Raw genomic sequence first — 27,951 nt, 5'->3', positions numbered from 1 at the left:
ATGCAAGCAGACGGAATGAAACAAAAATAATCCACGTCTTCCATCAGATTTTGCCAGCAGTACAAGATTACACAAAATCAACTCGTATTTATGGCTGACAGCAGCTCTTTCCACTTTTTGTAGACAAGAATAGTGATATGAAGATTAAATAACGTTCACATTCGGACATCCAAAACACTGTCAGACCCGACCAATGGAGAAGGGACCACACGGGTAACAAGATGGAGGGACACAGTCAAAAATGGCAGATGGGGACAAAGGTGTGCGTTTTACCTCGAGCACGGGTGGGGAGTGTCTGACATCCTGGTTACGAGGAGAGAAGAGGTGGGAAGGGTCACGAGTGAAAGGGTGACAGGTTATTAGGGCAGAGTGAAGCATCATGAGAGGGGCGTCCGTATCAGACGGAGCAAAGGTTTATGAAAACAGGAAGCAAAGAAGAGAAAAAGAGAGAGATCGATAGTCGATGGTTAAGGGTGAAAGAGTGACGTGAAAGGAAGAACAAGGGAGATCAGCCGTGAGAAGCCGTGGCAAGCAGCAACATTAGCAAAAGCAACAAGCCCATCGTGATCAGCTGCTGATCAGTGGAGTTCTGCAGTTTGGTGAAGAGCACACGAGAAGGAGGGTTAGACTAGGATGACTGAGGTCACAGGGAGGGGTATGAAGGAGAAAGACATCTAAATGTGAAGCTAATTTCATGTGATATTCAATGCATATTTATTCAAGGTATAACCTTTGGAATTTATGCTGTTTCTCATCTAATACTCCTACTCAATATATGGCCAGTTCCCACTGCCTGACACTCAGAAGATGACGTGCACTACCATTCAAAATCAGTAGTAATGACTTATAATTAATATGTTTATTTAGCAAGGAAGCATTAAACTGATCAAAAGTAAAGGTAAAGACATTCATAATGTTGCAAAAGCTTTCGATTTTTTTGTCTATCATGTTTTCCACAAAAATAATTAAGCAGCTCGACTGTTTTCACCATTAAATATAAGAAATGTTTCTTGAGCGCCAGATCAGCATATTAGAATGATTTCTAAAGGATTGTGTGACACCGAAGACAGTAATGGCAGATAAAAATAGCATTTTATGAAAAAGCAGTATCTCCATCCCCCGTGTTAAAGAGACCAATACCAAAAATAGGAATGGAAATGAAAGTTGTAGCCACTGAGAAAGCCGTGGTGGCTCTTTTTTTTTACATTTTAAATGTAATACATTTCTTGCGGTTTAAAGCATGCAGACAAAATGCTCTGACTACATGGTTGCTAGCAATCGACGACGGATGCTTAATGTTTAAATGCAACAGTGTGTCAGGCAATGCTTTGGTTCCGGCATTGACCAGAAAACCACGTTTTCTTTTCTCACTGAGCAACATTTTTTTATTCAGAAATAATTCAGCAACTTGGATGTCAAACTTAAAAGAGGATTTTTTTATTGGATTTTTCCAAGTAGGAGGCTGGTGATTCTGACTTTACAAGCTGAACGAAGCACAGCACTACAACCCCAAATTAATTCAAACAAACTGTGTGAACTGGTGTGCATCTACCTGCAATTCAACATATGGCTATCTACTTTTAGCACAGCAAACAAGTTATTGTACTTTTAAAACAAGAGCGTAGTTTAGCATACATTTTTTCTGTAAGAAACTGTTCCCCTTCCAGCCTACCTATCTTGGCGCCCTTCTTGAGCAATGCCACCACCACTGACGTGTTCCTGCAGCCAACCGCACGATCCAGTGGACGCATGCCGCTGTAGTCCACATGCTCGATCATCGCACCATGATCCACCAGATACTGCACCTGAAACCACATCAAGACCAGAGCTATGGTTTATTGTCTATACAGCTCCTATGTGATATCTGTCTAGAACCATTAGCTTACGCTAGCATCCCAGTTTGGAGACGTAAGGATTATATTTTTAAATACAGTAGATCTACTGAAAGTTAGTTGACTATGACAAAACCAACCACTTCCGAGTCTCCGTAAAAAGCGGCAAGATCCAGCGGAGTGCGGCCACTTTTGTCTGCATGGGCCGTTGCCGCACCCCTCTCAACCAGAGCACGGACCAATGGGAGGTGGCCTTTAAGACACGCCCAGCTAAGTGCTGTTAGCCCCTCCTTGTCCATCAGAGACAATGAGGCACCTGTGAAGTAAGTTCGAAATGGTCAGAAGAATAGAGAGGAGAATAGAGAGGATTGACTGACAGTCTCCTTTAATATACAACACAATTGGAAAGAAAAAGACTATCGCAACCATTTTAGGGCGACTTTAAAATTGATTTTGTAATTAAATTGTATAACTACAAAAACAAATCTAGTGTATGAGCAGGACAGCTGTACCTTGAGCCAGCAGGAACTCCGCCGTACCCAGATGTCCCTCGGACGCGGCCATCATTAGAGGAGTTCGGCCCTGTTTATCAGCCATGTTCACATCAGCACCATGATTTATCAACAGGTCCACTATCTGCACAACCAACACAGACATTTCAGACTAAAACATCAACAAAATAAACATACAGGAAATAAAAATGTGACCTTTGCAGCGTAGGAGGTGCCCACCTGCCAGTGTCCCTGCCGCACGGCGCTGAAAAGTGGCACGATCCCCCTGCGGTTCGGCTGAGCCACAGCGGCACCCTGCTCCAATAAAAGACGGCACACATCCAGCTTCCCCCGACCCGCTGCTGCTGTCAGTGCTGAGGTATAGAGAGCCTCGTAAGTGAGCAGTTTGTGCCTTCATCTTTAAATCAAATTACAAAACGGGTTGTCTGGGGGTGTTGTACCTGTTTCACCCCATAGTGTGTCAAAGTTGTTTATTTGAGCTCTTTCCTCCTCTTCCTCATCTTTCTCAGGCAGGTCAAGCAGGTATGATACAATCTGTGTATAAATACCAAAATATGTGTAAGAGGAATGGGAATTGTTGCTGTTGTGTATATATATATATATATATATATATATGCAACAACATGTTAAACATGCTATATATATTATATATAATAATATATAACATATATCATATAATATAATAATATATTAACTGAGATGCTTAAAAATGGTTAATGCTGTAACACTGCTAAATCTATTAAGTATAATTAATACATTCACCTATTTGTATTTGTATATAAAAAATATAGGAAAATGTGAATATGTTTTAATAATAGCTAAATACAATTTAAAATAACTGTTTCCTAAGATGTCAAAGCTAAATTTTCAGCATCACTTTTCAAGTCTTCAGTGTCACATGATCCTTCAGAAATTATTCTATGATGATTTGTTGATGAAAACAATTGTAATGCTTAACATTTTTGTGGAAACCATGATAAAAAACAAAACAGCTTTTACGTGAAATAGAAATCTTTTGTAACATTATAAATGTATTTACTGTCACTTTTAAACAGTTTAGTGCATTCTTGCTGAATGAAAGTATTAATGGCTTTCCAAAAAAAAAAAAAAACCTCTTACCTCTGTATAGCCCATACTGGCGGCTGCTATGAGGGCCTGTTGTACTGCATGGCTCTTGCTGAAGGATCCGGCCGGCTGTTCGTCTGTGTTCCACTCGCACTGCACCAGATACTTCACCACCTCTAGATGACCCCGCAGGGCGGCGTGGACCAGTGGACACTGACCGTTCTTATCCAGGTGATCCACCTAAACAGAGAGAGAGAGAGGAGAAACGGAGATGAAACTTTGATAATTGAAAAACAGCCTTACGTTCCTATTGGTTATCAGTCTCTAATATCTAGACATGTCATGGCTAACCGTGGCTTTCTTGCTGCAGAGGGCAGTGATGATGGGTAGGTGACCCGCAGCGGCTGCATAGCCAAGGGGAGTGAGCCCGCTCTCTGAAATACCCTCCACATCCGCCCCAAACTCCAGCAGCAAAGCCACAGTCTCCAGGTAGCCCAGGTGAGCGTGCACACACAGGATGGGGGCGTTGTTCAACACCTCAGTGCGATAGTTCACATTAGCTCCACCCATAATCAGCAGCCGAGATACCTAGAGAAAGAGATAATAAACAGTTACAACAACAAGCATATTTTACTGTACTCACATTGAACAATTTCTTGCTGATAAAATATTACAAAATGTACACAACTGGGCCATTAAGAAATCAATACTTTTATTTAGCAAAAATAAAAGTATTTTTATTTTTTTATTAAAAATAAAATAACTGTTTGAAATAAATGCTGGCAAATTCATTTTAAATAAATAATTTTGAAACATAAAAATAGTTTTTTTAAATTGCAATAATGTTTCACAATATTACTGTTTTTACTGTATTTTTGATCACATAAATGCAGCCTTGGTGAGAATAAGAGACTTCTTTCAAAAATCTTACCAACCCAAACCTGTAGTGTATTAGTGTATGAAAAGTGTGTGTAGTGAACAGTAGTGTATGAAAAACTAAAATTTAAACCAGGCCCAAATTTAAACAGGGGTTTTTTTTTTTTATCACGTAATGTTCTAACTTGAGAGACCTCTTTCAAAGAACCCAAACTTTTGAATGGTAGCATAAATTCACTGTAGAAATATACATGACTTTTCCAAGATTTTTCAAGATTTTTCTTGACTTTTCCAGGTCTGGAAATCACTTTAAATTCCTAATATTTTCTGTGACTGACTGTTTTTTATACCTTGATGTTGGGTGTGTAGAGGTTTCTAAGTGAAGCCAAAGCTGCAGAGAGCCCTTCCGTACTGTAGGACACCCACAACCCTTGCAGCACTGAGGAGGAAACGCCAACCTTCTTACTCAGGCCCTGAGTCCAAGAGACATTGGTGTTGTTAAAAACCCCCATCACAACTGGCAATACATTTCTGGTAATAATATAAATCTTTACCAAAATCATTTACTATATACTGCTCTATTCAGATTGACGGTATCAATTTAGCATACATCAGAAGTGTTGTAGTGGTTATAGTTAGCCTAACCTTAAAGATGTGAGCTTTGAGAATATGGTGGCCAAGTTCAAGGGTCTGTTGTCGATTAAGTTTGCTGTCTTGCCGTGAAAACCAGAAAGCAAGCAGTGTGTGGCCACTCCTAAAGAATCGAAAAAGAGACAAGATAATGGTATAAGCTAATTTACTTCAGTACTGTAATGTAGTAGTGAGTGCAAAATTTGGAACAGGAATCAAGTCATTACATTTTGATGAAAAACACACATTCTGACTCCTTGAGCTCCTCACCTGGGGTCGCAGAGGAACTTGGTCTTCTCTCCATCCTCTCTCCAGATGAGCCACTCTCTAAACGAGGGGTGGACGAACATGCGCGTTCCATCGCGTCTTTTCACCAGGAAAGGCGACAGGAGATCAGACCTCTGCTGGAAATCATCCCAGTCCAGGGCGGCTCCACGCACCATGCTGGCGTTCACGGCACAGTAGGCCTGCTCGTCAGTTAACGGGTGTAGAGAAGCCACGGCCACATTCAGCAGTGGAAGAACGCGCTCGAATGACGACTGAGTTGGGAAACGCATGTTCAGCTGCAACAGGTAGACCTCAGCCAGATTCACTGGAACCACCTGACCGATTAAAAAAATGTAATAAATATACACAAAAAAGCTGAAACATATTTTTATTTTGTATTTATATTTTGAATAACAACACTGCAAAGCTATATCACCTATATCTCTGAAAAGCTCAAATAATATATAAATAAAAATAAATCAAATAAAAATAACAACACTGAAAAGCTATTATTTTTGTGAATTTTATTATTTACTGTCTTTCCTAACTTTCTTTTTTCTTTCTTTTCCTTTTTTAATAAAATAAAAAACACCCCATTACTCTAAAAAGCACATAACACTGAAAAGCTATCATTTTTTTTGGGTCATTTTTAATTGTTTACTGTCTTTCTATTATTTCATTTTATTTCTATTTTTTTATTGTATGGATGAAGTGTCACTCCTATGATGTACTTAGTAATAAAGGAGGCATCTGTGTGACCCCTGACCTTGTAACTGGAGCTTTTGAGCACGAGGTAGCCCTTCTCAATGAGGTCCAGTGTGAGCTTCAGGTAGAGGTAGGAGCCCCGGCTGAGACTCTTCAGATGAGCGCTGAGTTTGGTGAAGGCCGCATTGTCCAGCTTGCCGTTGAGCGCCACGTTGTTCTGGATCTCCTGGCTGGCGTGCAGCCGGTGCAGGATGTAGCCCTGCAGGTCCGAGTCTATCGCATCACTCTCCTCCAGACGATCCAGAGAGATACGGTGGAACGGCAACGGACGAGTCACATCCTTAGATACAGAGCAAATAAGTAAACACGTAAATGAAAAGAAAGAATGATTGCTATGGATGGATGGGATACAGACCTGTAGTGTCGTTCTGACGGTGACCACCAGTTTGAGCCAAGGAGGGAAACGCTCAACGGTTTTGCAGAGGAAGGAAACAATAGTTTCTCCATAATCCGGTTTATGGAACTCTGCCTCATTCAACCCGTCAATCAAGATGATGAGATTCTCCTCACAGGCAATCTTTCTCTCTGTAAATATTGCACGTTTTAAATGTTACATGCATGTATGTGTACGTACAGTATGCGAGTATGCATGAACACATTTACGTACCTCGTTGCAGGATCTCCAGAGGTTCCAGCAGACCCCTGCGGAAAGCGTTGAAGGGGTCCTGGACGCAGGAGCGCAGGCTGAGTGTGCTCTGCAGGTGCGGCTGGCGGAGCAGAAGATCTCGGTAGGCCTGCATCTGAGGAGCCCTGCACAACAACGCTGCCACGTTATGCACAAACTCAGGGACCAGGCAGGTGTAGGCGTTGTCGGCCTGACAGTAATGGTACGCCACCACCTACAGAGGAGGGAAGGAGCACACGAGAGAGCAGACATGAGCACACATTTACATTCACAAGACTTGTTTTCACCTTTGCTTAGCAACATTAAATTCTCAAATCCATCACTGAATTTGATTGATCAAACATTGTTCCAAAAGTGCTGATATTTCACTGAATAATTAAGACGACAGATTAATTCAGGAATAAAATTCCAATGGTACAAACAGCTTCGTTTGGAATGTTGTTTTCATTGGTGAAGCAAAAATAAATTAACTTCAATATTGTAATATTGCGTGTGAAACGTACACTACCATTCAAAAGTTTGGGGTCAGTAAGATTTTTTTTGTTATACTTTTATTCAGAAAGGATGCATTAAAGCAGTGGTTCTCAATCTTGGTCCTAGGGAGCCACTGCTCTGCACATTTTATATGTCTCCTTTATCTGACACACCCACTTCAGTTAATAAAGCTCTTTCCTAACGAGCTGATGATCTGAATCAGGTGTGTTAAATGAGGGAGACATACAAACTGTGCAGAGCAGTGGCTCCCTAGGACCAGGATTGAGAACCACTGCATTAAAGTGATCAAAGGTGACATTAAAGACTCACATTGTTACAAATGATTTCTATTTCAAATAAAAGCTGTTCTTTTGAACCTTCTATTCATAAAAGAATCCTACATTTTTTTTATCATGGTTTCTACAAAAATATTAAGCAGCACAACTGTTTTCAACATTGATAACAATAATAAATGTCTCTTGAGCAGCAAATCATCATCATAGAATGATTTCTGAAGGATTATTCTGAAGGAGTAATGATGCTGAAAATTCAGCTTTGACATCAGAGGAATAAATTACATTTTAAATTATAACATTAAAAATAGAAAAATAATAATATTTCAGAATATTATTGTTTTTTCCTGTATTTTTCATCAAATACATGCAGCCTTGGTGAACAAAACATTTTTTTAAATCTTGCTCACCCCAAACTTTTGAACGGTAGTGTAAGTTACTTCTTTATTAACTGTTGTTTAAAAGCTAGATCAGCACTACTGTATTCATTATAGAGTATCAGGCACTACTGCTATATATATATATATATATATATATATGGCAAACACAACTCAGTGATACATATAACAGAGTAAAGGTGCTCAGTACATCTACAGACTCCTGCTAAATGTAAATTTAGACAAAGAGAAACGCAACACAAAAGCACAAAACATTTCCAGTCTCTGGGATTTAGTGCAGGAACTGCTATAAGCTCAAAAACACAATGAATTTAAAACTAGAGAAAGATTCAAAATTGTATTATTGCATATAACATTATCTAGTTTGAGAGCATCGATGGCCTTATTCCAATATTATGAAACTGCTTCTCCCCTGGATTCACTTCATCACGCAGTGTGTGTGTATGTTTCAAAAGCTTGTCATCATTAGCAATGCAGAGCTCCGAGTATATCTAATGGCTGTGCTGGGAGACTTTGTGCATATAAATATTTGATAAGGCAACAGAGCCGCAATAAACCTTTGTGCTTAAAAGAATAGAGAAAGAGAGAGAGGAGGAGCAATTTAATAAAGACAAAAGAAGGAACAGGGACACAGAGAGATAATAAATCAATAGAAGAGAAGAGAGGGAGATTGAAAGGCAGGCTGGTCATATGCCTGGCTCTGTTGATGATGTTGGTATTAGTTGGCACCTGAGAAGCCAGTCTTCTGAGCGCCTCCTCCTGGCGTCTCCGCATCTCTGGCGTCCCAGGACAGCTGCTCCCACCGACCAGAGTGCCGTGAGCGGACTGAGGCTGGTTCAAAGGAAGTGTGTCGCCATCTGAGAGAAAGACATGGCAATGCATGGGATGTGAACACTTTGCCGGATTTTAATATTCAATAAGCTAAATTTGAAAGCACTTAGTAATAAAATAAAATAGTATACTATAAAAACAGTGCGATATGACAATTAAAAAAATAATTATAATAAAGGGAAATATTATATACAATATATATTTTAATATAAATATGATATATATATAACTTTCATATAATTTAAATATATTATCAAATATGAACTAGTATCAGTAACTAGTCCTGTTAACTAATAATTTTTTTTTTTTTTTTTTTTTTTTTTTTTTTTTTGAAGCTTGACAGTTGTGTTGTGATTGAAAAGCTGTGGATAAATTCCTTTTGATTTCGGTTTCACAGACAAACTAACAGCATACAGGTTTGATGTCACAACACAATGGTCAGTAAATAAAGACCACTTTTGTGTTGTTGTTGCTTGAACTAGTCTGTCTGTTAGATGTTTATTAAAGGGATAGTTCACACACACACAATAAAATTCTATCATCATTTACTCACTCTCATGTTGATCCAAATCTGTATGAGTTTCTTTCTTCTGTTGAACAGAAAAATAGATATTTTTAAGAATGTTGGGAAGCAGACAGTTGACGGCACCCATTGACTTCCATACTATTCTTTGATTATGGAAGTCAATGGCTACCGTCAACTGTCTGCTTCCCAACATTCTTAAAAATATCTTCTTGGGACAACTTGAGGGTGAGTAAATGATGACAAAATTTTCATTTTTGGGTGAGCTATCCCTTTAACAGGAATATATTCCTTTAAGACAGTGATGCGATCTTCTTTTAAACGAATCCACTCACGTTTTGGTGAGGCGTGTGGACTGTCAGAGGTGATCTGTCTCATGTGGATGCCGTGGCAGCTGAGAGCCACCAAGCGAGAGATGATGGCCGTTTTGCCAAAGCCCACGTTGCCGGCAATAACAACACCTTGATTTGCGGTGAGCTCGCTGCTGCGAAGACACACGTCAACTTCCTGGAACAGCCAATCTCGACCGGTGAAAACCGTATCAGGCATCAGACTGGGCACCTCGAAGAGAAGTGGCTTTAGGGCGATGTCCGGTGGCCGGTATGGAGCAAAGCGCACTGCATCATGGGAAACATTAGGAAATGTACTAAATTAAACAGATTTATACATAAAAAGAAAACTTTCCAATATCACACCCAAAGCCTATTTTTTCCTTCTATTTCTTTTTACAGTGATTTTATCCATCAAAGCTGAAGTTTCACAATATTCCCCCAGTTTCAAGTCTAGTCCCAGACTAAAATGCATGTTTGAGCTGTTATAACTGAAAGCAACTTACACTGACATATCTTAAAATATGTTACTGTCATTGCTTTGTCTCAAGATTCACACCAGTAATGTTTTTTCTTCAAGGCACAATTATAAAAGTTACTTAAATATCCTAATTGAACTAAGGCCTAATCCTGGCTTAATCAAAGCCCTGTCTGTGAAACCAGGCCGTAATTTCCAAATTCAAAGCTCTGCCTGTTGCAGTAATCATTTTTAACCAGCAGGGGGAGATGCTTTGTCTGAAAAAGGCCAGATCTGGCAGCTTACGCAAGTCGAAGCTGCAGTGTGAAACCCCATAAATCAGTGGTTGTCGAAAGGGTGCTTTGACCCATTAACGTACGCCAGGAAATACATCTGAAATAAGCCTCCACGCATCAAGAACAGGAGAGCAGCCGTCACTGAGCAGTTGCCATGCTTACCGGAACCCACCCTTGAGGATGACTTGCTTTTGTTCATAGATTATTTGTCAAATGTATTGCCACCATGCACATAGCAAAATTTATATTCTTCATCATGTTAATCCACCACATATGCTTGCAATAAATTCTCAACATTCATTTTAAAAATCCTCATCTATATAATATTCATATTCAGTTATAATCTTCATTATTCTTATACATATCATAAGCCTAACTACAAAAACATTTAATCCCAATTACTGATAACACTCAAGGCAAGTGTCATTTTAAAGCAGGCCGGGGATCGTCAACACAATTAGCATAAATTATTCAATGCGGTTGGCTATATCATTTCGTGATTGTAAAGGCTTATACTGCAACAAGTGTGCTGGAGCATATTATGAGGTTATTTATCCCCCCATTTGCATGTGCACTATTAATTAGCCAGATAACATGTGAATTAATAATCTGTGCATTAGCATAAGGAGGTGGGCGGGGTTACGCAGGGCGAGGTGACCTTTATGAGCACGTGTGCTGAGCTTGGATGCTAGAAGACACTATTGGAACATAGAAAGAGAGACAAAGAAAAAGATAGATAGAAACCAGGGCAGCCGAGCAGTAAAATTACTATAAAGAACTAAAGCAGGGAAGGTTGTAAATAAAGAAAAGATGAAAGGACAAATTTAACCCATAGCGTTTAAGTGGCACACATTAAAATCTCCTTTCATGGCACAGCTAGGGTGGCTTCACTTCACTGGATGTTTTCCACAATTAAGCATCATTATTACTGGTGGAAATGGCTCTTAATGTCTTCTGAAAGAGTACTATACTTATACATGAAAGAACCTGCTTGTAATTGCGGTAAAATTATGTCATTAGCTACAGTGTGCTAGAATTATTATCTACAGTAGTTAAGTTTGGATACCTTATGTCTGACGTACAGTTTGAGCATCATGTCACTATAACTAACCACACGGAGAGAGTCCACCTCCACTTCTTCGTCACCTGTGCAGTCATCCTGAAATAAACAGGTTGTTTGGTGAATTGTGACTCAAGCTGTTGGAGTCAGAGAGGAAACCCAGAACTCCACTGCTGATTTAGGAGGTGTGGAGCCTTGACTGTGATCTTTAGACAGCAGGCTGAGCTCTGACAGATGAGCCAGCGCTAATGCTAATAGGAAGTCAATACTTCGATCGGGACAGGAGACGGATTATGGCAAGGCAGTCCAAAGGGGAAACAAAGAACAGCAGGACGAGGGGGGAGGGGGGCGAGGGGGGGTTGAGTGATCCACGGAAGAGCTGTGGAGTGTGTTGAGGGTTTTAATGGCACTTGCTGTGTGTTGCGGAGGGCAGATGTGAGAGACGCAAGGTGCACATGCACATCAATATAATTAACATTCCATTATAGAGGTTCCTTTAAAGGGACATTCTGCCATTTCGTAGAATTCGATTTTTGTTTTTCCTGAAGGTACTTAAGCTGGGCGCGCATGATTTATATCAGACTTTTACAACTGTTGCCTGTCAGACTGTATGAACATGATCCCCGCTGTAAGCCATGTCACACTGTAGGATCTCAGTTGTCATTAATGTCAGACTTCACGACAGTCAAGACGCGTAAAAAAAACAAAAAACGGACACATACAGGAAGACTCGTCCGGAGTTTTACATCATCTATCCGTGATGCGTTCAGTGACTGTGAGCAGAATTTACACTGAAATGGAGGCTAGCAAACAAAAACAATCTCTAGTGTTAATTATGATCATGGATTGTCTTGAAAAGAAAAATGGAAAAAATTGAGACTGTGTATGGAGCAAGTAGTGGTTTGTGGTTGTCTCATTAATTTTTGAGACAACCACAACACAGGTTTGGTGCTCCTAGTGGTTTTTGATTTGAAGGTTGTCGTAGGAGAAGACTGTGCGTCTGACACTGCCAGAACATTGGCCTAGGATCACAGGAATCTTTTAGGATTCTCAAAATTTGTCTCAGACAGCCAAATCGTGGCCAAAATTGTACAGTGTGAACCTGACTGTACTGCATAATGTTAATCAAGGTTGTGTGTAGCAACACCTCCAGAAAGTTGCTGAAATCTAAAGAAACGGTGATATGTACAGCAACATTTGGACACAATTGACTGGATTTATGTTTCTCATAATCTTAATAGACTGTTGATCTAAAAGCTTCTGTAAAATCAGTCAAATATAATTTGAGCTAGAAAATATATTCTCTCTCTCTCTACACACACAATTTGTAGTGGTCTTTTAATAGCCTTTAATAACCATTTTAATCACAAAAATGCTGGTTGCGAAATTAGCAAGAATTGCACAAATACTGTAGATAAAGTAACTTAGCGCAAAATAGCCTTCCCCAACTTGCAGACAGCTTTTTACAGGAAGAAGAGTCAGTGTTGTTCCACTTTGTCTTGGTAAAAAAAACATCTGATCATTCCTCTTTTAGATAACAACTTTTCAATTGTGGGAAGCAAGCCATTCTTCAATATTCTCCTGTATCTCCAAAGCATTAAATGACTTTTCACAGAGAAGTATCTCACACATACCAGCAGCTAAAAAGGCTCTCTTCATCTATGCTTCACTGTGGTAGAGATGCATTTATTATTATATTTCTTAGCAGATTTTCGAAGACACCACTCGAGTATCACCATGCAACTCATGTTCATTCATCACTCCACACACAACTTCCCATAATCTCCCAAAAACTTAATTCTGTCTTTGATGTGTTTTTTTTCTGAGACAGCAATGGCTTTTTAATTAGTGCATTTGCTTAAAGTTTGCCAATTTCCTCATCAATAATTTGTGGATAACACAAAGAGAAAAAGGTACATGTGATCACATATATGCACAAAATCTAGAAATAACATACACACCTCTTATGTCCGCTTGTCCAGAGCGGCTGGAACCGGAGTTCTGACGTGGCATTCGCAAAGACGTGCGCAGTGGAGCCTGTCTCTGCTCATCCAGATAGGCAAGATCCTCCAGGTGAGCTGAACTAGTGGCTGACAGAGAGAAAAAACAATACTGTTATTTAAAATGTTTTTATATTATATATTAAATATTAGCTTTATGTAAAATATTCAATGTTATTTAAAATGATTACATTTTTAAAGTAATATTTTTATAACCACTTTTCTTTTTTCTACATTTGTGTGTGTATTGATGCTTGGGCAATATTATATTTAAAATATGTATGCCAATTAAGTACTTTGAAATTTGCATTGGAGTTGAACAGCATAATGAATCTGTACTGTTGGTTATCATCAGTTCCCGCTGACTTTAAAATACCCGCCTTCTCATTATTTTACCTGATTTTATTTAATTTTACCTGACATGTATCAACATTAGCTATGAAGTAAATGTAACAGTGTTTTGTTTAATAAACCATTTACAGTGGTAAAATAATTACCTCAGATAGTAGTATATACGGCGGTTATTAATGGATATGGAATTACCGTAATAATCCATAATATATGCATTACATTTATTCAATACATGCTTTTATTCAAAAAATGAAGGTGACTTACAAATTAAGGCATGGGTATTTTCCAAGAATGCAGTGGTATTTCATAGTAATATAAAAAAAACATGGTAATATCATGGTCCAATCTGTAGTTAGAGATGGGTCAAACCCTTTGACAAACTGTGTGAGAGCTTGTGTTTGCTTAGCTTGTGGATATTAGCTTTCATGAGGATGCTTGCATGAATTTTGAGCCTTTTTTCCATTGCTAATGAGGAGGGAAGTTCATGGCGGCTTGATGCACCAGAATATTAAGAACACTGTGGGTGGCCACAGAATTTCTCTCAAAGCATCTGGAGAGAGCTTTTTAATTATTTAACAACGGCTAACATTATTGTGGCAGTGTTAGCACAGATGCTAAGGACGATTGGCCACCAGCCATGTAAGGTGCCAGGTGCAACACACTAAGGAGAGTCTTTCGTTCTCCTATAATATGTTTAATTGAAGACAGATTTCAGAAAAACAACCATAGCCCCATGGTACATACATTTACAAATGACAACTTCCACGAGTCCATGTGTAGATCAATAGTTCAGTAATATAACTCTCCTCAGAACCCATGTTTGAGCGGGAACGTGATTGAGAGCTGATTGAAACAATTGTTGATTGTTTTTTATCGATTTTACTACATTTAATGTTATTTTAACTATTATTTTACTACAATTAATGTTACAAATATAAAACCATGGAGGATCTCCATCAGCATAAAGGCCTGTTCATACCAAGGATGATAACTATAACAATATTGTTTGAATAATTCTTCTAATTCTATAAGAATAGGGAAGTCCACAACACAGCTTACAATAACGACAGAGGGGAACAATATCAATGGAATATTTAACAATAAAAACCTTGATTAACAATAAAAACAGCCAATCAGAATCCACCAGATTTTAAAAGGGCATTTAAAGTGGAAGTCAAAATAACTGCAGTGTATGCTTACAATAAACAATGTTATCTTCCTTTATTACACGGCTCTGTGGAATACTAGATTCTGATTGGTCAGTAGCGCCATCCAGCAGTAAGTTATTCCCAGATAACAACTGCTCAAAATAATTAAGATAACGCAGGCTCATCCGGGTTACTGAAGTCAGGAGTGCTATACGCCTGCTAGGGACGTTTTTTCTTCATGGAAGTTTTGCGTTTGGTGAGCTAATAAAATATTAAAACTCAGTCGAATCAATATTTTGTGTATTTAATAATGCCATCCAGTATCGTGGACTCGCTCTCGCTTGTTTCATACAAACGCAGCTGCTGCCATTTTGTGACTATTGTTTTGTACACTGTTGGATTATGAGATACAAACAGGTACGATTTTAAAACAGTTTAATCTGAAATCAATATATCTTATCCCCAGAATTATTTATGTGGTGAAATGCTGTGTAATAAGTGGTATGAATGACTGTATACCGTATCTCTTAAATGTCCGTTTAGTTTGAACTTGCCACTGCAACTGCTCTCACCATGGAAGCTTTGCGTTTAAAGACCTAATAAAATATTTCAACTCAGATCAATATTTCGTGTCTAATTATTTACTTACGTGGCAAGTAGCCGTGTAATAAGTAAGGGATAATGTACATCCAGCCGGTGGTTCTCTTGAAATAACCTCCTTCAGGCTGATCAAGACCTCATCATCCTGTCAGGGATTATTTTGAGAGAACCACCGGCTGGATGCACATTATCCCTTACTTAGTGTGGACACTAATTTAGTTTTGTTATATTTATAGGTACCATCCTTGGTTTGAACAGGCAATTTAACAATAGCAAACCACAACAATCCAATGATCCAATCAATTCTCAATAGACAAAATCAAGTCCCTTCCTAAATTTTTTCCAGTTTGAGAAGCTTTGAATACTGTATATGTCACAATAGGGGAAAAAAGACTTTAAGACACTTAGAACCAGCACAGCTAACTGTATATTGGCTAAACCCATGGTTTTAATAGTAAAATAAAATAGAAAAATGCTATTTAGACAGCAGCATTTGTCTTGCCCAACCCCACCCTCTCCATCTGCACTGCAGACTGTCTGGCTGGCATGACTGTGTTGCTGGATGTACGGCGGCTTGAACTGCATCACAATGACTTTGGCTCCCATCACTAAACTGGTGTTTTACAGCCCCACGTGGCGCTGGTCCAGAAAGCACGTCTGCGTTTTACACCAAATGTCTGAGCATGTTCATATCTACATATCTCTAAACTTTGATTGAACATGGAGATCTGTTCATGTCCTCACATAATATTTTAAAATGGAAGATAAACATACATGTATGCTAAATAATTCTAAGTGATCAGACTTGCAATTTTTTTTTACCTTAAAAACACTTAGGTGCATTCACATTTACCATTGTTCTGCAATTTTTTTCGGGCGAAATCCAGTCATTTCAATAGGAATGCACATGATCAGAAATTTTGCAGGTGAAAGATTTCCCCTCACAGATTTCACAAAGGATTCAACACAGATTTGCAATATTGCCCAACAGAACGCTGTATCTGTTGATTTCTCTGTGAGTTGTGCTTCAAACAGACCCGCCATTGATAATAAACAATGGACTTTTTGCCGGCAAAATTTATAGTGTCTACACCTTTAGTCTTTAAAAGGGAAGAATCCTGAGCCATTTCTTGAGACCAGAATATTCAAAAGACTTGGCAGTGGGTTATTTTAACTAATGCCAGTAATAAACCACCAAGTACACCCTAGCAAAACCCTGGCAACCACCCACATGTGAATATGCCAGTACATTAATCTCTTAAACTCCTCGTATTGTGTGCTTTATGTACATATATGAGGGTGAATGTGTGAATATATGACAGGAAGTGAACACAGGAGAACATGTCAAGTCTTTTTGTCAGAAAGAATAATCAAATGCATATTGAACTCAGAGATCAGACAGGTTTTGAAAGGGGAAGATGTGATAAAAGATGGACTGAGACACACACCGAGAGCAGGAGAGGGAATGAGTGGGTGGGTTGAGGAAAGAAAGAAATCAAAGGTGTGACAGAATAGAATGAGAAAGATGAAAAGTTTGAGAGGTGAGCATGCATGAGTAAGAAAGACAATCAGGGGTAGGAGTGAGAGAGGGAGAGAGAGAGAGAGAGAGAGAGAGAGAGAGAGAGAGAGAGAGAGAGAGAGAGAGAGAGAGAGAGAGAGAGAGAGAGAGAGAGAGAGAGAGAGAGAGAGAGAGAGAGAGAGAGAGAGAGAGAGAGAGAGAGAGAGAGAGAGAGAGAGAGAGAGAGAGAGAGAGAGAGAGAGAGAGAGAGAGAGAGAGAGAGAGAGAGAGAGAGAGAGAGAGAGAGAGAGAGAGAAAGAGAGGGTGAGGTGATGAGAGCACAAGAACAGACAGATGCGAAGATGGATGAACAAACAGATCACGTCATTCACTCACTGCTGCAGCTGTCTTCACTCAGGTGCATGCTGGGAGCAGGTTTGTGTCTTCTCAAATACACTTCACACACAATTGAGTTTTATCATTATTTACTCCCAGTTTTATGGTGCTTTTATGATGCTTTTTGTATGCCACTTTGATGTTCTATCAATTTAAGACTTTATAACAGCTCAGAAAGAGTGTGGTAAATGTATAGAAATGTAAACCTGGAACTACTTCATAGCCATTTATTCAAAGATAAATAAATGTATGAATTAATTGATGATGATGATCATCATCATCATCATCATCATAATAATAATAATAACAATAACAACAATAAAGAATCCAATTTTTAAGATTATAAAGAATGATAAGTAATATAATTTGTTAACCTTTATTCATCACATTAATTAAATTATTAAGCATGTGTTATTTAATCAGATTTTAGACCTTTTCATTTTCTAACCATTCAATTTACTGTATCTGGGAATTTCCTCCAAGCAAACCTTCGACAGTAAAAAGTCGACAGTAAACAAAAAAAATCTACATTGCATGGAACTGAGCTTTGGTTCAAACTACTGAGTTTGACACTATATGGATCCAAAACCAGCAGCACAAACGACAAATCCTTCATAAAACCAGGAGCAGATTCACACAGATGTCCTTGCTTTGTGGTAACGGTCCGGCATCAGGAGCTAGGAGCCGCTCAAGAGCTCAAATGGCCCATAAAGCTGAAAAGAGGGGCACGTCTATAGCTCTCACAGTAATCACTATGTGCTTTTACTGACCTTGACATTTTGAGGGAATTGGAAACACGTGTCTGTTGACTTTTAGGGTCTGAATTATGTTGGATATTTCCTGCCTCTGCAGTTCACCATTCATGAACAGAAGTGTTCAAAGAGCCTCGGCTGAATGAGCTGCACACAGAGCTGACTCTAAATATTCACACGCCGTGAAAGATGAATATGAGCGTTTGTAACTAACAGGATTTGAACGCTGGACTGAGTCTTGACTAGCTCAGCATAATATGGAGGTTTCTACCATCTTGCAGTTAAATAATACACTCACCTAAATGATTATTAGGAACACCTGTTCAATTTCTCATTAGGGGTGTGGTCCTGGTCAAGACAATCTCCTGAACTCCAAACTGAATGTCAGAATGGGAAAGAAAGGTGATTTAAGCAATTTTGAGCGTGGCATGGTTGTTGGTGCCAGACGGGCCGGTCTGAGTATTTCACAATCTGCTCAGTTACTGGGATTTTCACGCACAACCATTTCTAGGGTTTACAAAGAATGGTGTGAAAAGGGAAAAACATCCAGTATGCGGCAGTCCTGTGGGCGAAAATGCCTTGTTGATGCTAGAGGTCAGAGAAGAATGGGCCGACTGATTCAAGCTGATAGAAGAGCAACTTTGGCTGAAATAACCACTCGTTACAACCGAGGTATGCAGCAAAGCATTTGTGAAGCCACAACACGCACAACCTTGAGGCGGATGGGCTACAACAGCAGAAGACCCCACCAGGTACCACTCATCTCCACTACAAATAGGAAAAAGAGGCTACAATTTGCAAGAGCTCACCAAAATTGGACAGTTGAAGACTGGAAAAATGTTGCCTGGTCTGATGAGTCTCGATTTCTGTTGAGACATTCAGATGGTAGAGTCAGAATTTGGTGTAAACAGAATGAGAACATGGATCCATCATGCCTTGTTACCACTGTGCAGGCTGGTGGTGGTGGTGTAATGGTGTGAGGGATGTTTTCTTGGCACACTTTAGGCCCCTTAGTGCCAATTGGGCATTGTTTAAATGCCACGGCCTACCTGAGCATTGTTTCTGACCATGTCCATCCCTTAATGGCCACCATGTACCCATCCTCTGATGGCTACTTCCAGCAGGATAATGCACCATGTCACAAAGCTCGATTCATTTCAAATTGGTTTCTTGAACATGACAATGAGTTCACTGTACTAAAATGGCCCCCACAGTCACCAGATCTCAACCCAATAGAGCATCTTTGGGATGTGGTGGAACGGGAGCTTCGTGCCCTGGATGTGCATCCCACAAATCTCCATCAACTGCAAGATGCTATCCTATCAATATGGGCCAACATTTCTAAAGAATGCTTTCAGCACCTTGTTGAATCAATGCCACGTAGAATTAAGGCAGTTCTGAAGGTGAAAGGGGGTCAAACACAGTATTAGTATGGTGTTCCTAATAACCCTTTAGGTGAGTGTATATAAATACACTTGTATTGCTATTTTTGTTAGATGCTTCTGCAATTCATTTGCTTTGTATGTGTATGAGTAAAATTTAATCTAATCTAATCAGATATGTTCAGACTGGCATTCTACTGCCAGTAATGGTACTAGTACTATATTTGGCACTAGCATGTACATTGTGTGTGTGTGTGTGTGTGTGGGGTGGGGGGGGGGGAACTTGCGAACTGTCCCCCTCGGTCAGTTCGCAAGTACGGGGCCCGGCGGGACCCAAAGGATGGCCCTCCATACATGTATATACTGCAAAGTAAGCAGTAAGCAATGCACTAGTGTGTACACTATTCTGAACATACATTAGCCAAAATTTGACAGGTGCAGAAACTTACCAGCCACAGAATTGGGGCGGGGCATGAGGTAGAGGGGGATGGAGTGGGCGGAGTGAGAGATGGAATGTTCCAGGCTCCTCTCTGGGATTTTGTTGAGGCTGTATGTGGAGGCGGCCATGTTTTCATCCACCCGATAAAGAAAGGAGTCTGTACCCATCGACTTCTGTGCCTGCCAGAGTTTCAGGCTGCCCCGTGAGCTTTCGCTGTGTTTACCTCCATGCTCAGCATTCTCAGAGTAACTTGTGAGCGTTGCTGCAAGAAAGCAATGAGATTTTTGAAAACGACACTGAGCGGTCATTATGTTCATGTACATCAATAGGGCTTTTCACACTTGAAATAGTTAAACCTGGGTCATACTAAACCCCAAGTAAACGGAATCCTGGGTCTTCTTTATTCACGTTTCACACTGCTAAAACTATACCCGGGGTTAACAGTTAATCCTAGGTATTCGAAAGCTGCCGTTTCACAGTGCACATTCCTAAACCCCGGGTTAAAGTCCTTACTTGCATATTTGCGGTGTCAGAGCTACTGACTGGACAAACGTAGCACATGACCCGTTTACATAAAGGCTCTAGCACTGCACGGCCTCATATTACACATTGCTGACTGTAATATCAAGGTTTTTCTGAGAGTACTTTTCGAACTATAAAAGGTAAGAATGAAACTGTCTCTTCTTCACTCCAATTGTCGCATTTTCCATCGCCGTTTGACATCTTTCCTATCATACGCAGAAACGGCTGTTTATATAGGCTACATCGCGCAGTGTTTCCGTGACTGCCCAAAGCACGTGAATATAAGGCATGCGATTGGTGGTCGGTTGCTAAGCATCTAGTTGTAACATTCTAACAAGTGCATCGTTTCACACTGTACAAGTTTGGCACCGCAATGCGGAGTTAACCGTATTAATCTCCAGAGCAGGGTTTCATAACCCCAGGTAAAAAGCGGTGCTAACCCCGCAACTAAATTACAAGTATGAAACGTTCCTTTATTCGGGGTTGAAGGCGGTGTCTAGAACGACGATAACCTGGGGTTAAGCGCAGTGTGAAAAGCTCTAATGATTAAAAAAAGCCCTAATGATGACTAATGAAATTTAATTTCTATTCCTAAAATAATTTACAGAACTTCTCTCACCTATAATGCCACTGTCTCGGCTCTCCAGTGTGGAGGTGGGGCTCGTGATGGATCCGTAAGCACAGTCTCGGGTGCCCATGTTACCTGGGGCTCCAGCGGGCAACGTAGAACAGGGGCTGCCTGGAGGGGGCGACGCTGTGCTGCTAGCTAAACTCGAGCATGGGCTGATCCTCTGGGTCATGGAGATGCCCTGAACATCACAAAAAAGAGAGTTAGAGAACTCCAAACTTGCCACAAGTATATAAGCAATGAATGATAATGACAAAATGAGTTGTTTGCTTTCTATTTCGCTGCCCTGACTATCCCTGCCCCCAGTGAAATCTCATTGGTTAAAAATCCTCCTACACCTTGTAATACTAAGTATGTGTTGGAGGCTTGAGCTTATATTTTTCTAATAAATAAAACTTATAAACATGCATGAGTTCAAGGTGGCCATTCACTGGGCTTCATTCATGAAACACCAGTAGAACAAATTTGTGTAAATCACTTGTAAAACCACTCTTCCTGAAATTGTTCCATTCAATTCAATCTAACAAATTCACATAAGAATAACTGTACAAACAATTTACATTTGGTTTGCTTGTGTTTCATAAATGAGGTGTAGTAGAGTTTTCACTCATTTTTACACTGCAGATATGCACTGTAGCATATTAAAGGCTTCTGCTAGATCAGTGAACCACTGTGTGTATATATGAGGTTCCTCTTCCAGAAAAGTAGCACTGCTGAATGACTTTCACACACAAAAATGCCCCCAGAAGTGGAAATCTGCTGACTGGGATTTAATGATACAGTACTGTCCCATATTTCTGCTGAGGACTGCATACTCATGTGGAATTATCTCTTTTTTTATGGCTTGGGCTGACTTAAACAATTTTTCCACAGTGACTCAATATTATGTAATTTAATACAACGTTATTGGCTTTTTATGGTATATGACTGAGGGAACGTTGAATTTTTAACTCTTAACTAAATGGAAAAAAGAAAGAAATGAGTGTGTTGTTTTGGCATTCTACAGTCGGCTACAAGACATGATCTACAAAAACCGACCAGGATGGTGGATCATTTTACCCAATGGGATGAGAGAGAGCAAGAAAGACAAAGTGAGAAGACAAACAGATAACAACAATTTATAATAAAAGGGTTGCATGAAAAAAGTAAAGAGGGAGTATAAAAGAGAGGGGAAGAGACATGGAAAGAATAAGTGGTTAAGCGAGTTCATGTCTGACTCTGGGTCTGCGGTGGAGGCCACATTAATGACATCATTCAGATGGATATGAACTTCAGTCAGTCAGTAGTACTTCTGTCCAGAAACTGTTTTAGATAATACGTTTCATTCAACCAAAAGAGATTCTACTGCAAACCAAAAGGATGCTCTTTCATAAAAACAACATTTTAAGGATAAATTGGCAAAACACAACTTGGGGCTCTGATGCAACATGAGACTCTTAAAGCTGATTTCACAAACTAGGGTTTGAATACAACACTAAGTAGTTAACCTTGTTTTGCTTTAAGAGTGCAACTAGAGATCTTCATTTCTTTATGTGTACAACTGAGCACTTCTAAACTGGCAACGTTGGAATGTCTACTATGCCTGAAAACCCCTGAAAAATAATAATACTTTTCACTATTAACCAGCAGTGTGCTCCGAGCCAGATCTTGGACTCAATAACTTCCCAAATATTTCTAAATAGCTCAGTCTACACCTTTTTGTCCAATTCAGGCTTCGGTGTGCGTGGGAGATACTGGCTCTGAATCTGTGTTTTGAGAAATAGTGGCCTTTCGGTGACCACGCTCGCTTGGCAGGGACCAGCCTCTGAAATAGCTCTGCCCAGCTGTGGACGGCAGGAGCCGTGTGTTGTGTGATACATTCCTGGACTCAACTAGGAGTCAGATCAATGAGGTCAAACTGAACTGAGAACAATTAAGAGATAATTAAACGCTTCTGATTTTAACCAGCGGAATCTAACAAGAGTTCAAGAAATGTTCTTTTTAAAAATGGCGAGGCTGTTTCAATAACTAATAATTATTAGTTATTGTTAAGATGCAGTTTGTTTTTTAAATAATTGTTTTAATAATGGTTGTCAATTTTACCTCATTAGTTATGTAAAAAAAATACTGTTAAAATACAAATAATATATTATAAATATATGAAAAAATATATACATGTAGTTTTTACTACATATATACAAGTTTTAGCTCGAAATACCCCACAGATATTTTTATATAGCATGTTAAAGTTGTCACTTTTTGAGGGTGAGCAAAAACGCACCATTTTTGTGTCTGTCCCTTTAAATGCAAATGAGCTGCTGCTCCCGGCACAGAGGGCGGAACTACAACAGCTTGTGTCCTGAAAATTTCTAAATATTTTAGCCTTTATGTTCAAACCGGAGTCAGACAAAGATGGAGAGACTCAAGAAGAAGTGACAACATGTAGAAAACATTTCTGAATGCTTAGTTAATGAATGTTTGTAGCTTATGTGTAGTTATCTTCTAGTCATTGATTAGCATATTCTGTCTGGATAATCTATAAATCGTGTCTCGGGGGCAGGGTTTATGTAAATTTTAGGGTTGGTGATGTCACTAACAGGGAGGAATGTTGTGTAGTCCCTAACAGCCGTTTGTTGTAGTCCTTAAAAAGCAATTTCTTTAAAAGCAAATATCTCCCTTTGCTTTGAACTTTGAGCGTCGTGACTTTGCAAATGTTTACGTTCAAACAGCAACATTACACACTAACTAAAGTTAAAGTGAAATCATAATCAACCACCCCTTTAAAGTCACCATGAAATCAAAATTGACCATTTTTAATATTGCAGTATTTATTATAAATGATTTATCCATGCACAGCATTTTTTTCAATCCTGTAATCTTAAAACAAAATAACTTCTCCCTCTTGCAGCGATATCTCTTCTCTGATGACGTGTTTTTCAATGCGAGAGCGGGACAACCTGTCACTCACATGACATCACAGCAATAGCAAACCACAACCATCCAATCAATTCTCGATGGACACAATCAAGTCCCGCCCTACATTTCTTGTTCGAGAAGCCTTTAAAAGACTTTATTAAAGACGACTTTAATTCTGTAATATGGAATTTTTGTACCATTGCACAAATTTAATTTTGAAATTCTAACAATGTTTGAAATAAAACAGACAATATATTGACTTCTAAAGCCATTTTTATAATCAGTATTTAATCCGTGTATTAAGCAATTAATTTATAAAAAATATATATATATATAAAATAACAGCACGAGATTGTATGTCATTTGACATAATTAATATGTTACTGTACTGAATAGAACACGTTGAATTCAATTTTCCTGACTTGAAAGGTTTCTAAGCTCTCGAAACGCAAAAGCAGATGTTCACTGGAGAATCATGGGTAAGATCAGTGTGGACTGTAAATAGAGTAGGTTTCAGCATCTGCTGTCTGAGACATGCCTAGTTAGACTCGAACTGTACCAATACTCCAGCGCAAACTACTCGTGTTCATCTGAAACCCAGGAACATCTGCCATGATTTAGAGAGCAAGAATATCTGTGTTTTTGAGGTGGGGAGCCGCCCACTGACAAAACCCTGAGCTGCAGAGAAGCACCTCCCTCCCATCATCACTAGGCCAAAAAGTCACTTATTATTTTTAAAGAATAATGAGACTGGATAAAGCATCGAATGCATGTATCAAACCTGGGGGTCATCTTGTTCCTCCATGTTGTACTGTGCTCCACCAGGCCCTTCGTTCACTTTGTCCCCAAGCAGGAACCCCAGTCGCGTCATCAGTGTGTTGGCGGCCTCGTCTACTGACGGAGGAGGACCCAGTTCTTGGCTTTCGTCCCCTGTAAGAGAGTAAAAGACAAAGATAGAGGAAAAACCATTAAAAAAAAACATGTTTATAAAGTAAGAAACCATTTAAAGGCTGTTTTTGACATAACTAATGTCAAACAGCAGCAAGAGGAATATGATAAATCAATAATAATCATACTGTCACGATGCAGCAGAAACAAGGAGGAAGGAGAATCCACATGCAGCACACTTTATTCCATAAACTGAAAACAATACAAAGACTCAGACCAGGAACAAGACTCAGGCGCAGTAAAACCAACATCGACAGTAACAACACAAGAACTCACAAGGACTGAACTGAAACACAGGGCTTAAATACAAGGGCAAACAAGCTAAACAAGATAACGAGGGGCGTGGTATACATGAACACAAACGAGGAGCGGGAAAACAGGGAACAGGACTGAACCAAATGCACAAAGACAGGGGGAACACAGACAGACATCACAACATAGCCCCCCCTCTATGGGCGGCTCCCGACGCCCAACAAAACAGGAAACAAGACAGTTCGGGAGGGTGGTGGAGCGGAGGCGGTCCCGGGGGAGGGACGGAGGGCCAGGTCCGCGCAGGGAACGGGACCAGGGCCTTGCAATGACGGGCATGAGCCATGGAACGTGGGCGGACCTGGGCCATGGAACGTGGGCGGAGCAGGACGAACAGACTGCCAGGGCGGAGCAGGCTGTGGGCGTTTCCACGACGGAGCAGGCTGAGGGCGAGGCAACGGCGGAGCAGGCTGTGGGCGTGACCAGGGCGGAGCAGGCTGTGGACCCTCGGGCATCCAGGGCGGAGCTGTCGGACCCTCAGGCTTCCAGGGTGGAGAAGACCCCTCGGGCGGCCACGGCGGTGAAGACCCTTCGGGCGGCCACGGCGGTGAAGACCCTTCGGGCGGCCACGGCGGAGAAGACCCTTCGGGCGGCCACGGCGGAGAAGACCCCTCGGGCGGCCACGGCGGTGAAGACCCTTCGGGCGGCCACGGTGGAGAGGACCCTTCGGCCGGCCATGGCGGAGAAGACCCTTCGGGCGGCCACGGTGGAGAGGACCCTTCGGCCGGCCATGGCGGAGAAGACCCTTCGGGCGGCCATGGGGGTGCGGCCTTCACAGTCCCATCCAGGGTCCTACTGCCCCCCCCCCAAAATTTTCTTAGGGGCAGCCATGGGGTCATCAGCAGGAACAGACACCGGCGCAGGATCAGCGGGCTCTGGCGCAGGATCAGCAAGCTCTGGCGCAGGATCAGCGGGCTCTGGCGCAGGATCAGCGGGCTCTGGCGCAGGATCAGCGGGCTCTGGCGCAGGATCAGCGGGCTCTGGCGCAGGATCAGCGGACACCGGCTCAAGTGTGTGCGTAGCCCACACACACCACATGGCTGTGGCCATAATGGCCAGTGTTGCGGTCACTGAGGGCTCAGACGGCGCATGCATGGCGTGATCAGTCTCTGGCTGGGCAGACGTGACGTGGACGGTCTCTGGCTGGACGGTCTCTGGCTGGACGGTCTCTGGCTGGACGGTCTCTGGCTGGACGGTCTCTGGCTGGACGGTCTCTGGCTGGACGGTCTCTGGCTGGACGGTCTCTGGCTGGACGGTCTCTGGCTGGACGGTCTCTGGCTGGACGGCCTCTGGCTGGACGGCCTCTGGCTGGACGGTCTCTGTAAGGCTGACGTGAAGGAACTCAGGCTGGACGGGGCTGACGTGAACTGACTCAGGGGGTACTGTGAGCTTGCGGGGTGTTTCATCGGCCAAGCCCACAGTAAAAGCTGAACCGCTCAAGTAAAGGGCCAGGTCGATATACCCTTCTAGGGTCCAGCCGGTATAGTCGTCCGGCATCCGCTGAGCAATATCCGCATCCAGCCCGCTCCAAAACAGGTCCAAGAGTTGGGTGTCATCCTAGGATCCCAGATGACAGCAATTCACAAAGTCCCTCACATACCACTCTATCGGCTGTCCGTCTTGGAACATTGAAGAAAGCATTCTTATTAGCACTCCATTGCTGGCAACTGCTGGATCCATCTTTGGTGAGTTCTTCTGTCACGATGCAGCAGAAACAAGGAGGAAGCAGGATCCACATGCAGCACACTTTATTCCATAAACTGAAAACAATACAAAGACTCAGACCAGGAACAAGACTCAGGCGCAGTAAAACCAACATCGACAGTAACAACACAAGAACTCACAAGGACTGAACTGAAACACAGGGCTTAAATACAAGGGCAAACAAGCTAAACAAGATAACGAGGGGCGTGGTATACATGAACACAAACGAGGAGCGGGAAAACAGGGAACAGGACTGAACCAAATGCACAAAGACAGGGGGAACACAGACAGACATCACAACACATACCAAACTATTTTTATGTCAATAAAGTTCCTCAGCTAAGGATGCATTCAGCTAATGTCTGAACCATATCAGTTATCAGCTGATATCAGTGATTTGGTTTTATTTTTGGCATTTTATTTTTCTTTTCTAGATTAAAATATATAAAATTATTTTATTTTGAAATAAGTCATAATATTGTCTATATAAATAATATTAATAAATAAAATTATCTATTTCATCCACAATTTCAATACAAGTAATAACAAGTAACAGACATTAAGTCATCAATCAAGGTTGCATTTATTTGATAAAAAAATATAGTAAAAACAGCAATATTTTAAAATATCATTTCAAATTAATATAACACTTTTCTATTTTAATATATATTTTAAAATGTAATTTATTCCTTTGAATTGTCAGCATCATTACTCCAGTCTTCAGTGTCACATGATCCTGCAGAAATAATACTGATTTGCTGTTCAATAAACATTTATTATTATTATCAATGTTGAAAACAGTTGTGCCCCTTATATTTTGTGGAAACGTGAATATTTTGTGAATAATTAGATGTAATTATGTATTTGGTACTGCCAAAACTGCAGGAATGTTGGCAGGAAATGTAAAGACTGTGTACGTCTAAATAATTCTGGCAACCAGAGAAATTGCTTTCCATGACTTCACCATCAATAATGTAATTCTTATGATTCTTGCAATTCCACATTGTCCAATGTCCACTACAACTAGGCAGTCACAAATCCATACTCTACGCGGCATACCTGTGGTCTCATCTGAATTTCAGTCTCAAACAGCCTCATGCCAATGTACTTTGACCTTCTGCTTACAAATCATATATATTTTGAAAC

At 40.6% G+C, this 27,951-nt stretch overlaps 1 protein-coding gene across 4 annotated transcripts in view; it reads right to left on the bottom strand.

The window, feature by feature from the left end:
* tanc2a (tetratricopeptide repeat, ankyrin repeat and coiled-coil containing 2a) overlaps positions 1–27,951 on the bottom strand; it is a 180,563-nt gene that overhangs the window by 9,672 nt on the left and 142,940 nt on the right. For 3 of the 4 annotated variants that reach the window (XM_056234696.1, XM_056234698.1, XM_056234699.1), the window contains 20 exons: positions 24,626–24,774; positions 20,941–21,130; positions 19,810–20,061; positions 13,195–13,323; positions 9,427–9,708; positions 8,467–8,594; positions 6,555–6,786; positions 6,303–6,472; positions 5,949–6,227; positions 5,186–5,517; positions 4,931–5,039; positions 4,636–4,758; positions 3,761–3,997; positions 3,464–3,649; positions 2,785–2,878; positions 2,564–2,697; positions 2,345–2,468; positions 1,973–2,148; positions 1,673–1,805; positions 274–303 (listed from right to left, as the gene is read on the bottom strand). In XM_056234696.1, coding sequence (XP_056090671.1) covers positions 274–303; positions 1,673–1,805; positions 1,973–2,148; positions 2,345–2,468; positions 2,564–2,697; positions 2,785–2,878; positions 3,464–3,649; positions 3,761–3,997; positions 4,636–4,758; positions 4,931–5,039; positions 5,186–5,517; positions 5,949–6,227; positions 6,303–6,472; positions 6,555–6,786; positions 8,467–8,594; positions 9,427–9,708; positions 13,195–13,323; positions 19,810–20,061; positions 20,941–21,130; positions 24,626–24,774 — 3,489 coding nt within the window. The remainder of the gene's footprint in view (positions 1–273; positions 304–1,672; positions 1,806–1,972; positions 2,149–2,344; positions 2,469–2,563; positions 2,698–2,784; positions 2,879–3,463; positions 3,650–3,760; positions 3,998–4,635; positions 4,759–4,930; positions 5,040–5,185; positions 5,518–5,948; positions 6,228–6,302; positions 6,473–6,554; positions 6,787–8,466; positions 8,595–9,426; positions 9,709–13,194; positions 13,324–19,809; positions 20,062–20,940; positions 21,131–24,625; positions 24,775–27,951) is intronic. The other variant, XM_056234697.1, reaches the window with a different exon arrangement.

The sequence above is a fragment of the Rhinichthys klamathensis genome, unplaced genomic scaffold, assembly GCF_029890125.1.
Source record: "Rhinichthys klamathensis goyatoka isolate OS25496 unplaced genomic scaffold, OSU_Roscu_1.1 h1tg000401l_1, whole genome shotgun sequence".
In the NCBI taxonomy this organism is placed as follows: Eukaryota; Metazoa; Chordata; class Actinopteri; order Cypriniformes; family Leuciscidae; genus Rhinichthys; species Rhinichthys klamathensis.
The sequence above is the reverse complement of the archived record's forward strand: the minus strand, read 5'-3'. Positions and strand labels throughout refer to the sequence as shown.